The 13,799-nt window shown below is 39.5% G+C and overlaps 1 protein-coding gene across 2 annotated transcripts in view; it reads left to right on the top strand.

The window, feature by feature from the left end:
* Positions 1-1,345: 1,345 nt before the first annotated feature.
* The window catches only part of C3H1orf198 (chromosome 3 C1orf198 homolog), a 33,044-nt gene continuing 20,590 nt past the window's right edge, over positions 1,346-13,799 (top strand). The window contains exons 1-2 of one of the 2 annotated variants that reach the window (XM_054022618.1): positions 1,347-1,865; positions 9,186-9,236. In XM_054022618.1, the coding sequence (XP_053878593.1) occupies positions 1,521-1,865; positions 9,186-9,236 (396 nt within the window). In that variant the 5' untranslated portion in view covers positions 1,347-1,520. Of the gene's footprint in view, positions 1,866-9,185; positions 9,237-13,799 lie in introns of both variants that reach the window. The other variant, XM_054022620.1, reaches the window with a different exon arrangement.

Here is a 13,799-nt window from a genome sequence, read left to right as displayed (position 1 = left end):
CTAGCAGTAAGACTACCTGATTCAGGATGACACCTCCTCTATGAGTCATTGGGTTTCCTCCTATATGTTTCTTGCACTGAATAAAATAATACTGAAAGAGAAAGAATCATGAAAATCACCAAGCCAGCAGTACATATGAGACATGCTCAGAAGTGCCTGACTAAAACCACACTATAGAAGTAATTGTAGATGAGATAAAAAAGAAGTTAGCTAGCCACCTAGCCTTGAACACACTTCCAAAATGAAATGTGGAAAACTAATATAAGGTCCCACCAAATAGAAAAGCAGACCATAAATATGAGGAAAGAGACAGCACAGGGTAAATTCTAAGGGGGGGGGGGGGGGGACCAGTGTGACAGAGAAGTAAAAAAAGAAAGACAGCATATACTCCAAAATACAAAGGATGTGCAAGAAACATTTCCTCAGATTATCAGAAATGGTCAAATTTACTAGTAACAAATTATGAGTGGAAAACTGCATAAAAGAAAGGAAAGAGACATGCCACTGAACCAATACAAGGCCAATGATGACAAAAATGAATAGGGGCTAACACCCAAACAGGCTGGGAAGCCCTGGGGTAGGGCTTGATGCAACCATGCTCTGCCAGAGGGATGAGGCCAATTCGACATTGGTGAGGCCTCATCTGGAATACTGTGTCCAGTTTTGGTCCCCACACTACAAGAAGGATGTGGAAAAATTGGAAAGAGTCCAGCGGAGGGCAACAAAAATGATTAGGGGTCTGGAGCACATGACTTATGAGGAGAGGCTGAGAGAACTGGGATTGTTTAGTCTCCAGAAGAGAAGAATGAGGGGGGATTTGATAGCAGCCTTCAACTACCTGAAGGGGGGTTCCAAAGAGGATGGAGCTCGGCTGTTCTCAGTGGTGGCAGATGACAGAACAAGGAGCAATGGTCTCAAGCTGCAGTGGGGGAGGTCCAGGTTGGATATCAGGAAAAACTATTTCACTAGGAGGGTGGTGAAACACTGGAATGCGTTACCTAGGGAGGTGGTGGAGTCTCCTTCCTTGGAGGTTTTTAAGGCCCGGCTTGACAAAGCCCTGGCTGGGATGATTTAGCTGGGAATTGGTCCTGCTTTGAGCAGGGGGTTGGACTAGATGACCTCTTGAGGTCCCTTCCAACTCTGATATTCTATGATTCTATGAGACCAGAGATTTCTACATGTTATTTTTGCAGGGCTTGTCATGTCGACAAAAACCACTTTGACTTGGGGCAGCAGATGGGAGGAGAAAGGAAAATGGGGAGTGTACAGAGAGAGGAGGAGGGAGAGAAAGGGGGCGTGTATAGAGAGGGAATAGGGAATGTGCAGGGAGGAGAAGGGGAGTGTACAGCGAGGGAATGGGTAGGGAGGACTGAGGGACTAGGCAGTGTGCCGGGAGGAGGAAAAGGCTGGGGGAGTGCGCAGAGAGTAGCAAAGGGTGTTGAATAAGAGCAGGGCGCTGCTGGAGGAGGCGGTTCTTCCCGGCGTCTCTCGGGGCTCAGCGTGTGCGAGGCAGGGGCACGATGGCCTCCATGGCTGCGGCGATCGCCGCCTCCCGCACGGCGGTGCTGAACGGCAACCGGCCGCTGGACGAGTGGGAGCGCAAACGCTTCAGCTACTTCTCCTCGCTGAGCCCGATGGCGCGGAAGATCATGGCGGAGAAGGAGCGGATCCGCGAGCGCTACGGGCCCGACTGGGAGCGGCTGCCGCCCCGCCAGCAGGATGAGATTATTGACAAGTGCTTGGTGGAGCCGCATGTCCAGGCCCGCTACGCGGCGCATCGCGGGGCCGCCCGCGCCGCTGCCCCCGCCTGCTACCCTGGCCTGCGCCTCAGCACCGGCCAGAAGGTGGTGCGCTTCGGGGACGAGGTAACGGCTTCGGCCCGGGGAGCGGGTTAGGGCGGGGACCTGGGGGGAGTATGGGGTGAAGAGTGAGGGGCGTGGGGCTGGGGGGAGAAGGGGGGTGGGGGGTATGGGGTGAAGAGTGAGGGGCGGGGGGCTTGGGGGAGAAGGGGGGTGGGGGGTATGGGGTGAAGAGTGAGGGGCGGAGGCCTGGGGGAGAAGGGCTGGGTGGATGGTATGGGGGTGAAGAGTGAGGGGTGGGGGGAGAAGGGCAGGTGGGGGGTATGGGGTGAAGAGTGAGGGGCTTGTCTGCTCTAAGAGAATGGAGACCTGTGATTCTCTGCTGGTGGGAGCAATGGTAGAAGTTGTGGAACTAGCCAGGGCACAGCAATGTGATGTGCAGCAATGCACTGAATAGGGTTAGCCAACATAGTTGTGACAAATGCCTGATCCTTGTCAACACTATGGCTACCATCAGCGGAGTTGCGCTGGTGGTGAGTTATGGATCCCAGTTTCCTAGTGTAGATGCAGAATGAATGAATGAAAATTTGTGAATAGATTGACAAAATATGTGATTGCAGTTATTAATAACTAGAAATAAGAAGGTCAGTGGAAAAGTTCATCTGTGCAAGTAGTGTGGATTACAAAGAGGATTTTGTAGACACTAATTTTAAAATAATTGAACAGTAGTGGAGAAATAATCACTAAAAGTAGAATTGAGGCAATGTTTACATTGCATCAAATCTTTTCCTTTTTCTGCTCATAAATACAGTATTGAAACTATTCCCAAGTTCTGGTCCTTTTTTTAGATCCCTTTTTAAAAAGTCTTGATCAGTCTTTTCCACAGCTAATACAGTGCCGGGAAAAAACAAGGATGTGGAAAGTTAGACAGTTGAAAATATAGGTTTTGAAGCTTTTGATGTTCTTGCCTTTAAAACTAAAATGTGTTTGGAGAGAATCATAGGTACTTGGGTAGCGGAGTATGGAGTAGGTGCCTTTCAAATTAAAGTCTTGTAAACAAATATTTGTAAACCTCTGAAGCCCCCCTTTACTTGACTACATTCTTTATCTCTCCTTGCATACAAGGTTCTACTCTATTTAGTTTTTAAATGAATGCAAAAAACCACAGCCATCCAATTTTTAAAAAAGTCACGGGCTATGAAAACACACACAATGCACAACATCAATATATCAGGGGGTAGCCGTGTTAGTCTGTATCTACAAAAAACAACAAGGAGTCTGGTGTCACCTTAAAGACTAACAGATTTATTTGGGCATAAGCTTTCTTGGGTAAAAACCTCACTTCTTCAGATGAATCTGAAGAAGTGAGGTTTTTACCCACAAAAGTATGCCCAAATAAATCTGTTAGTCTTTAAGGTAACATCAAGATAATTTGTTATCCTGACTTAAATTCTTAAGACAAACTACTGTCAAATTATATTTCTGGTTCTCTAGTCACATGACAAATTAATCTGCTTCTGAACTTGTAACCACCAATTTAATTTGGAGTGGCTAGGGCTTGTGTTAACCCCCTACTAATATCCATACATAGGATTTGTAAGCACTGCTTGAAGACTTTGATAATCACCATAGTGTTTCAGAGCTGGCTGTGTTATAAAAGACCCTCATTCTGCATCTCCCGTGTAAGGGAAATGTCTGGTTAAGCAGCATACACGTTTCATACCTGGAGTTTGATCTAGAAACATAGGGTCAACTTGACTCTTAGACCATGCTGATGGAAATCCTGAACATTTAGTCTTCAGCAGTAAGCAGACCATCAGTTTTTGGAGGGCGGTGGAGATGGTATCTAAATTGAAAACTGTTTATTTTGGGCATTTTAGCCTTCCTCATTCCTTAGACTACATGTTTTATTTTCACTGTTTTGAGATTGTGAGGGCTTGCTGTTCTGAATTGTTTTGGGGCCACAAGGAAAGTGCCAGGGGTTGTTCTGTTGCAACATATGGACAAAATCTTTTCCCGCTTCACAAAGTGACAGGCAAAATGCCTCTCAGGTTTGGCAAATATTCGTTCCCTCATTTGGCAAAAAAAGCAACAAATAGGAATGGTACTGTTCTTATCCCGTGTGTATTCTTTAATTGAGGATAAACACAGTTAATCAAATGACTTGGTATAGAGAGTTAAATTTAGATTATGAAGCATATGCATCAACTGACTTCCTTTTTCACTTTCCAGCCAAAGTTTATATAAACTATCTTCCTGAAAAAGAGGTCCTGCTCTCTTCTGGCATGCTCCTGTTCCAGTCTTTCAACTGCACTACCAAGCCTTAGGGGCCTTTCCTGGCTCATCATTCCTTGGCTTTCTCTCCCAGCCTCCCTTTCTGGTGCCAAACTTGAGTCCTGGACATCTTCCATGTCTCCCTAATTTCTCTTTCTTCTCCTCTTGCCACAGAGCCACTTTGTTCTGCTTGATGACAAGTTTCAGAGTAACAGCCGTGTTAGTCTGTATCCGCAAAAAGAAGAACAGGAGTACTTGTGGCACCTTAGAGACTAACAAATTTATTAGAGCATAAGCTTTCGTGGACTATAGCCCACTTCTTCGGATGCATATAGAATGGAACATATATTGAGGATATATATATACACACATACAGAGAGCATAAACAGGTGGGAGTTGTCTTACCAACTCTGAGAGGCCAATTAATTAAGAGAAAAAAAAAAAAAAACTTTTGAAGTGATAATCAAGCTAGCCGAGTACAGACAGTGTGATAAGAAGTGTGAGCGTACTTCAATCTCCCCTTGTAAGTACGCTCACACTTCTTATCACACTGTCTGTACTCGGCTAGCTTGATTATCACTTCAAAAGTTTTTTTTTTTTTTTCTCTTAATTAATTGGCCTCTCAGAGTTGGTAAGACAACTCCCACCTGTTTATGCTCTCTGTATGTGTGTATATATATATCCTCAATATATGTTCCATTCTATATGCATCCGAAGAAGTGGGCTATAGTCCACGAAAGCTTATGCTCTAATAAATTTGTTAGTCTCTAAGGTGCCACAAGTACTCCTGTTCTTCTTTTTGTTCTGCTTGGGCCAGTCTGTTGCTATTGCAGTTCAACTTTCCAGGTCCATGAAAGCCTCACCTACTGGGCTTTCATGTTTTCTCTTGACCTGCCACTTGCTCGGCTGTACTACTGCAGCTCTGCATTGATAGCACAACGGATCCCTAAAATGCTCCACACCTGGCACCTCTCCTTCCCTTCGTCTCTCTCACTCCCTAACAGGCACAAAATGAAGGGATTTTTCCCTTCCGTTTGCCAACTAGCATGCATCTGAGAACGCTTGAAAACTGTCATGCAGTGCAGAGGGAATGAACAGTGTGAATTTGCTTAGCAGAATTTTTCTAATAAGCCTCTTTTAAAGAATTCTTAAGAAAAATGAAACAGGGCTATTGTTTTAATAAGTGCAGCATTCCGTTCTGCTTCTTCCACAGTAGATAGGAAGATTTAGTGCAATAATTTCGTCTTGGTGCAGAAGCTTTTAATGGTGTTCTGATGTGAAAATGATGCTGTCTAGGTAACTGGAAAAAAACAAACCCCATCCTTATCACTTCTAAATTCACTGTCTCCCTTTAAGCTCTAGTACAAGGGCTGCATCTCTATCTATCTACCCAAGCTATCCCTTGTCTGTAGGAAAACAATAGGATAGTGAAATTTTCCTCTCTAGCACTTCATTTGAAGTTTTAATTTTAAATGAAACAACATTTATTTAGCTGTTTTCATAGTAATCCTGCAAAAAGCTATTGTGCAATTCTAAAGGTGAGGAATTCTTCAGAGATTTATAGTGGCCTCAAAGATTTTAATTGTTTACATTCACGGTGAAACTTGCCCAAGAGTTAAATCATTAGCATTAAATCTCAGTTGAACTGCAAGAGTGTTTCTCCAATTATGGAAACTTTTTATCTAAACAGGGCTAATATATTGCAGTAGGTTTTTGTTTAAAAAAGCAAATTGTCCTTAAAAGGAGGCATTTTGTATGAAGAATCTAGTCTTCATCATTCCAGTTCCTTTTACTTACCTTTCACTCCTGCCTCATATAAAAACAAATGAAACATTTTTCCTTTACAAATGGATGGTGGCTCTATATGACCAGTGTCATTGTTGTTATTTTTTTAAATTATTTTTCTCTGTGTACCTTGTGTGTACCTTGACTATACCTTGACTAACAAATTTGGACCTTAACAAAAAATAATTGACTTCCCCTGAAAATGTCACTTGTATTCTCTGTGGTTCAGTATATCCATCTGTAAAATGGGAATAAATAATACCTCTAAGAGTGAATTAAGTGAAGCTTAATTCATTAGCCTGGAATTTTCAAAAGAGCCTATAAGTGGAATTAGATTTCCAAATCACTTAGAATTTTCACAGAAGCCTTAACGTGGATAAGACCTTTGTGTTCCTCAAATGGAAATCACTATAGAAGCATATGTTAAACTAGTTCACATTGTACAATATATCACCAAAGAGAGAGTAATTTGGAATTAAAAATAATGCATCTTGCATTGGTTATTTTGGAATGAATTTAGATCAAGTTTAAAGGAGAGCTGGCTTTCAGGAACGGCAATGTGTGGTGGTACTACCATCCTTTGGGAATGTCTTGATTTCTGCTAGGGTCATCTTGTGCTCCTCCAAATGTTTAGGGCCTGCTCCAACTCCTGTGACATTAGTGGAGTCTTTCCATTTACTTCAATGGGAGTTGGTTCAGGCCTTTTATTATTTTTTTTTTTTTAGGTGAAAACTTAGCTTTAAAAAAAAAAAGCAAACAAAAATGTGACTCACTTAAGGCCTGATTTTAAAAGGGGTTGGACAGCTCCTGGGAGCTGAGCACCTTGCTGGATAGGACTCGTAATAACCAAATGTATGTTTCAGATATATCCTCATCATGTAACTTGGAAAATGTTAAATTGGGGTTAAGGGGAACAGCTGAGATGTCCAGTTGGCTTGGTGATATGATGAGCATCTAACATGGAAGTCTGACTTTTCCATAGATACAAAACAGAAAATATTGCAGGTATCAGCCTTCAGTCTTTGGCTTGGTGATGTGAAGCAATGGACCACCTGATCCTTTTTTTTTTTTTCTTTCCCCTGCTTACAAGTAATTATTGTAATCAAAATTTTCTGCTTTAAAAGCTTTTTAAGTTGAACTGCTATAGTTTTCTGTTATCAAGAGCCCTGAAAATGCACTGCAGATTTTCACTAGTTAACCCTGTCCCCCCGACTCCAACCCTTTCCTCTCAATAATACTTATAAAAGATGTAGTGTTGCTGTTCATTTTTGCTACAGTAAGATATTCAGTTACCAGCACAGGAGCCCTTTTGTTGTGGGTTTGTGACTGGATAGTTGCTGTCAGATGCTCTGAACAATGTTTAGATCATGTACAGAGAACAAGGAGCACAGAAGAATGATACTAGTATGTCTTCCATTTTGAAAATCTGATGCCATTTTGCAACAAGCTGCCTGAATGTAGCAACTTACATGCATGCTTCTCTTTTATGTTTGATATTCTGCAGCTGGCTGCTGAAGTCAACTATGTGACTGAGTTCTTGTTTGTTTTTAATTTTTTGTCTTGGGCTGAGAATTTCCACAAGCCAGAGTATCTGTCTCTTACATCAATTATCTAGTGGGAGGAACAAAAGGCTATTTACCTCTTTTTGGGAGAAAGCTCCATTTGTTGTTGCCTGTTGAAAACACAAGCTGATCAAATGTGGATCGATGCTAATTCATGTTGAATAACCTTAAAGCTTTTGTTCTGTTTTAGTATTCTTTAAACCAGTATTCTGAGCATAATTTTATTCCCCTTTCCTTTTCCCTCACGGGTGACGGACATACAAGAATTTAGTGATCCATATAGGAAAGACAAGGTTACTTAACTGATGTATTTCCAGTATAGTAAGTAGCTTGGGGGCAGAGGACATATTTCAGAAAAATAGTTTCAGTTCTGAGATTGTCACAGAGCTTTGAGTTTGTCAGTTGGCTTCTAAGCTTTCTTCATTTTAAACTTTGGTTGTGGCTCTTGGCCAAAAATTATGTTGGCCTAGGGTGGGGTAAAAAGGGGATTGTGAGGAGAGCATAGTGCGGTGAGTTTATAGCATAAAAGCCTCTGCCATGTGTTTACAGGAGAGTTTCCCAGACTTAAAAAGTACAAAATGTGAGGAGCATTATTTGTCTAGGACAAAAGCCATTCACTTTAATGTATTTAATATAAAACAGGACTAATCAGTTGCTAGCACCACATATGCCCAACATAAGCCTTATTTGTCATTAATTCATTATTTGTAAATATTGTTTATTTTCCAAAACATCAAAGTGAATGAACAAATTTTGAAAATATTTTGTTTATGGTATAGGAAAAGCATACTTTCTCATTTTGCCCCTCCTGTCTTGGTGTGTGTGGTACATGTTTGTGCCAGGTATGCTAGCAATTGCATGTACAAATGTAGATTATGCAGGTAGCAACTTTATTAAAGTGGAGTTATGCTCAGAAAAGTAATCGTTTAAAAACGGCACATTACTCTAGAGAGCGTTTGTGTTTTGAGTGATTTCAGCTTTCTTTAAATAAATATGTGTGTGTGTGTGTATTCATTCCTGTTTGCACTGCAGAGTCAGCACAACTGTAGGAAAGGAAGACAGATTCTGCTGCATCAATATCAGAATTGATAACTAACTTCCAAGTGGAAAATATTTGTTGTTGGTGGAGTGTGAGCCAGAAAGAGCCTAGTTTGACTGTCAGACCCCAGGTTGAGTCTGCGGGACTGACAGTTGAAAAAAACACTTTTCTTTCTAAACTGAGCAAATTAAAAATGGAGTTCCTAAGTAGCAATTAACTATGGAACCCCCCCCCCTTGCAGTTTTTGGTTTAATTTCTCAGAGTATAATTGCCATTTAACTTTTGACATTATGTGGTTCCTTACACTGCATAGGATATTGATTTCAGTCTGATAGCCGTTCAGGTAGATATAAATATTTGGCTATTGTGTCTCAAATAACGTAATTGGTAAAGATCACACATACGGTACATTTTTAATATTCTTCTTTATATAGCAATGGCATGTAGAGGCCTAGACCAGATTAATACCCCTATGTTGCTGGGCAGTGTACAAAAATATAATAAATGACAGTCCTTGCCCCTAAGAATTTACATTCTAAAAGAGCTTTCATTCGCTCAGTGACCTCTGTCTGTCTCTCTCTCATTCTTTGGCTGGTTCAAAGTTAATTTTGTTACTATTTTGTTACACTTCAAGTTCACTTTGCAATATAAGCGCATCTCTTTGATATTTTTATTAAATAAGGCTGCTTTTTTGATTTTTAGAGAGATTCTTGAATTTCATTTCAGGACATAACTTGGCAAGATGAACACTCGGCCCCTTTCTCTTGGGAAACCAAGGTAAGTTTGCTACGTTTTTATTATTATTTTAATGTCAGTTTCCCTTGGAATTGATCCTACTCCATTTGAGAATTGATATATTAAGGTCTCTTTACACTGTGAGAGCAGTGTAAAGTGACCCATAGCATAAATAAAAATTAGACTAAGTATGTTTTCATTGATTTAAATAGAAGCAGGATCAGATGCTTCATGAGCTAATACTTAGCTTCCAAATGTAAGTGTAAAACTGTTGTTATGCAACCAGATTTTCATAGTTTAGAAAATTTCTAATCAAATCGGGACAGAAAATCAAATTTCCCTGTTTAGTGAAGAAAAGAAACAATTGGATTAAATAATTGTGAATTACCTACCTCGTAGGTAAAGAGGCGGGTCCCATTTAAAATACATTTCTATGGCGGATGTAAGTGGTTTGGGGTGAGGAGAGAAGCATGCAAGTAATTGGTAACCCCAGTTAATTTTATAAAGCCTGTGTTAGACTTCAGCTGGTGTCCTGTGCACCAGGCTGTAGTGAAACCTTTTGAACTTGCTGCTTCTGTATGAAGCCCAGGTTGTCTCCCTTCTTCCCAAGAAGAAGGAGTGCATTGATAAGTATCTTACACTCCATTGGATTTGTTCTGCTTATTGAAGATGTCAAAATTGTGGCAAAAGTACTAGCTACACTGTGGTTCCCACAATACTAAAATAAAGCTAGTGACCAACTTCTCTGTGTAACTTCAGCGTGAGGACACAATTCAGAAATATCATGTTTGTCAGGGTGTTTTAGTTGTAGTTTCTGATGGTGAACTCTAATGGCAAGCTATTTTTAATTTCCGTACAAACACACAGACTTTTTTTTTTTTAAACACGAAAGAGATACAAAGTAAAGTTAGGCATAGATTCAGACTTCTGTCCTCTGGCTGCTGGTAGATTGCAAGGGGAGTCCACATTTCACAAATGCTGGGGGCCCTGGAGCTACCCAGATGGAAGACATCATGCATAAGCTTAAAATGCAATATTGATTAAGTACTGCAGGAGTTATACGGGGATGGCAAGGAACAGTTGCCTCAGATTAACTTGCTCTAGTCGGCCCACTCTAGGAAGAAACCACTAACTTGTTGTTTGATGCAGAAAAGGCCTTTAGTTTGTATGGGCCTAGTTGGTGGACATTATGCATAAATTGGGGTGTGGCTGTCAAGAAAAGAGTAGCAGTGTTACAGAGAATGCTGAACTCTTCTCCTTACTGATAATCAGTAATAAATTGTACTGCCATTGGCCTTTACTTTTGGTAGTACAATCACAGACAACAGAAATAAAGAGTGAATGTGGTCTTCATGGAGTTATGTTACATTTACAGTTTCATAAGATAATGTTTGTAGGCTCTATCTTGATACCTCTTAGTATATCCTTTATATCTATGACCAACTTCCTGAAAAAATTTACATCTTGTGGTAGCTTGTCTGGTTTTAAAGTCAAGATAATTAATAAACCATGATGGTTGCACAGTACATCTAGGGAAGAGAATCTCAGTTTAAAAGTAATTGACACTTTTTGTTTTGTCCTTAATGTTCCTGTATATCTAGGAATTAAAGTTTCGATTATCCACTGATGAAACTACTAAAATGTTGGGAGGTTGGCAACAATAAACTAGTGAGTCTGGGTGAATGTGTCAACGTAACTAAAATAAAGTGTTTCTCTAAGTTACTGTATCTGTTTACAGTGTTGTCTGTTGGCATCCTTCATCTTTTTCTTTAAGAAACTTCTATCTCTGGCAAAAGGAAGATCTGAGAATGAAGTGGAAATCCCTGTTTTTGCTGGAGAGGAGTAAGAGAGGAGAGGTTGTCATCTACCAAACTTTAAGGAATATTAGTTTCCTTCAGTTAACCAGACTGATGGCACACTGGGTGTCCTTTCTCGCACATTTATATGCAGCATGTTAAAATGTTAGAATACTGTGTAGATTGGTCTCTTCCCCAAGGAGCTTACATCTTTGTGTTTATATAGCACCTAGAACAATGGAGGCCTGGTCCATGACTAGGGGTCCTAAGCACTATGATAATACAAGTAAAATAATTACTGGGCTACAAGTTGCTTTGTAAAAATTAATCTGAACTGAATCAAAACTTCCCCTCACTTTGTAACAGCAGCTCCTCAACTGTTTTTGCTTGTCTGTTTTTTGAGTTTTATCAAGATTTGGTTAAATTGTTATCAAACAGAGTTGGTTTAGAAAAAAAGAGCAGGGGAAACTTTGTGAAAATTTTCAAGAAAAACTTGTTCTCTCTCTCTCCCCCTCCCCATCAATTTTTTTCTAAATTCAAGATTTTTCTACCTGCTCTATAGCTGATCAAAAAAGGATGAATTTTACACAAAAATTTTCACAATTCAGCCCACTTTTAAAAAAAACTTTTTATCCACTATCTTATCAAATACTAAATTTATTTTTTAGTTACTGAGAGAGAGCAGAAAAGTTGAGTGAAGCATCAGATCAGAGTCCCTTTCTTCCAACTCTGGGATTTTTTGTTTTCCCCTCTTATGTGGCATTTCCTACACCTTGCATTTTGTCAGGTTCCGACCTTCAGCTGACTCATTAGACTTTTTTGAGTTTGGGCCATTCTGTTTATTTAGTGTTCAGTCTTTCATCTGCAAATAGTTTTTAAATATAAACAGACATAAAAGGATATTTTTAACTCTGTCAGAAGGATTTACATGTAAAATTAAATGAGGACATAGGGATACAGGGATATTCCTATGTTCATCTAGAATCAGACACTATATGAATACAGTATTCTTGTTCCACTATGAGTAATATATGCAGGAAAATCAAATTAAAATCCACACAATACTGTCTGGCTCTTTCTTAGCCTGTAATACAATATGAAAGATGCATAGTTCCTTGCCTCTGAAATTTAGGAGGCATGTTGAGGAACCAGCACTCCTACCATGTGTAATGGGTGAAATTCTCCATCATTCCCAAATCCTAGACATACACATTAAATTCTCCCCCCGCTCCCTAGAGTTTTGATTGTACGGAATCATTTTATTGCCTCTCTAACCAATCCCTTCATAAGTTAGATGCAATGAGATGCAATCTCCATTTTACGACGTGGGTAACAATGTAACTGAAGAGACTGTAAGTGTGTTACTTATCTGTGTAATAATGGAAGGTTTATACCTGGAGAGCAGAGTAACAGTTTAAACTGTGACTTATTTATGTGATTAGTTCTGTCTCGTTCTGAGTTGCTTGTGTTTTTTAAAAAAAATAAATTCCATATTTCATCCTGCATTCCTCATTTCTATTTAGTCGTCCCCCTGCCTGCTCATTCCTGTAGCAGTTATTTTTATAGCTTTGTGGTGAATGGTATTCTTAAATCTTTTCTGCTTGATGTAAGTGGGCCTTGGTTTACGTAAGGAGAATAATGTGATAAATTTAGTTTGATGTTTAAGTTTAAGGGGCGAAAGTACTGATTTTTCTTTTAAGCATATACTATAAAAATCATACAAACTGTGAGAGAAATTATAAAGTAGCCTTGTCAACAGTCATGATAACCTTTATTAATAAACTTGGAAGGATTAGATTTTTATCGGTAAATGTTAATAAATGTTGAGTTTGTACATGCATAAACCAGTGGAAAAAGTTCTTCCATCAATGATAATAGAAATTTACAGATTGGTAAAGTAAGAAAAATGCTGCCTGAGAATTTATTACAGTTAAGGATATTTATTTTATATATTTTGATATGTGATGTAGACAATTTGTAACAGTTATAAAGCTTTAACTCTTTGAATCTCAATATCTCTTGTCAATAAATAATTAACTGACCCTCAATTTCCTGCAACAGTAAAAATTGAATCCATAACAATAAAAAAATTAAAAATAAATATCAATCGAAATAATATTTTAAAAATGATTTTTTCCAAGCCTGTTTATTATGAAAGATACTAAGAGAGTAGGGAGGAAGTTGGAAAGAATTGCTTTATCTCACCGGGAGTTGGAGTAAACGGTGATTTCCCTCAGGCCTTAGGTTACAGTATGATGTTTCCAGTTGCGAAACATGGTTGTAGGCAAGCAAATACATAATATATCATTTAACTTTGAGGCCAGTGTATATAATGATTTGGAAACCTTTTAAGACCCTTTCTATTTCTAGATCTCTCTATCTAACTGCACCTAGTAATTTAGCAATCATTTTATAGGCTTAGCCCAGGAGGCTGTGAGGATACTGTAGGTAGTGGTATGGTGAAACAAAAGTTTAGCCAGTATCCATGCAAATTTCATTGCTAGCTACACTCTTGTTTGTGAGAACAGAAAGCTTTTTTTCTGTCAGTTGTGTGGTCTGAATACAGGCTTGAGAAGTAGAAATTCATTGGATTAAATCCAGGCTCTGACTTTGGCTTCCTTTTGTGGTTTTGGGAAAGTCTGTAAGTCAGTATTTTCAAACATGGGTGCTAAAACGGGTATCTGAATCCATATTTAGGCACTTAAATATGTAGCTTGATTTTTTTTTTCCCCCCACAGGCGTATGGCACAGTCAGTTGAAGTGCCCAAATATGGAGTTAGGTGCCTGTCTTTAGGAATCAACGTTTGAA

The sequence above is a fragment of the Malaclemys terrapin genome, chromosome 3, assembly GCF_027887155.1.
Source record: "Malaclemys terrapin pileata isolate rMalTer1 chromosome 3, rMalTer1.hap1, whole genome shotgun sequence".
In the NCBI taxonomy this organism is placed as follows: domain Eukaryota; kingdom Metazoa; phylum Chordata; order Testudines; family Emydidae; genus Malaclemys; species Malaclemys terrapin.
This window is presented reverse-complemented; position numbering and strand designations above follow the sequence as displayed.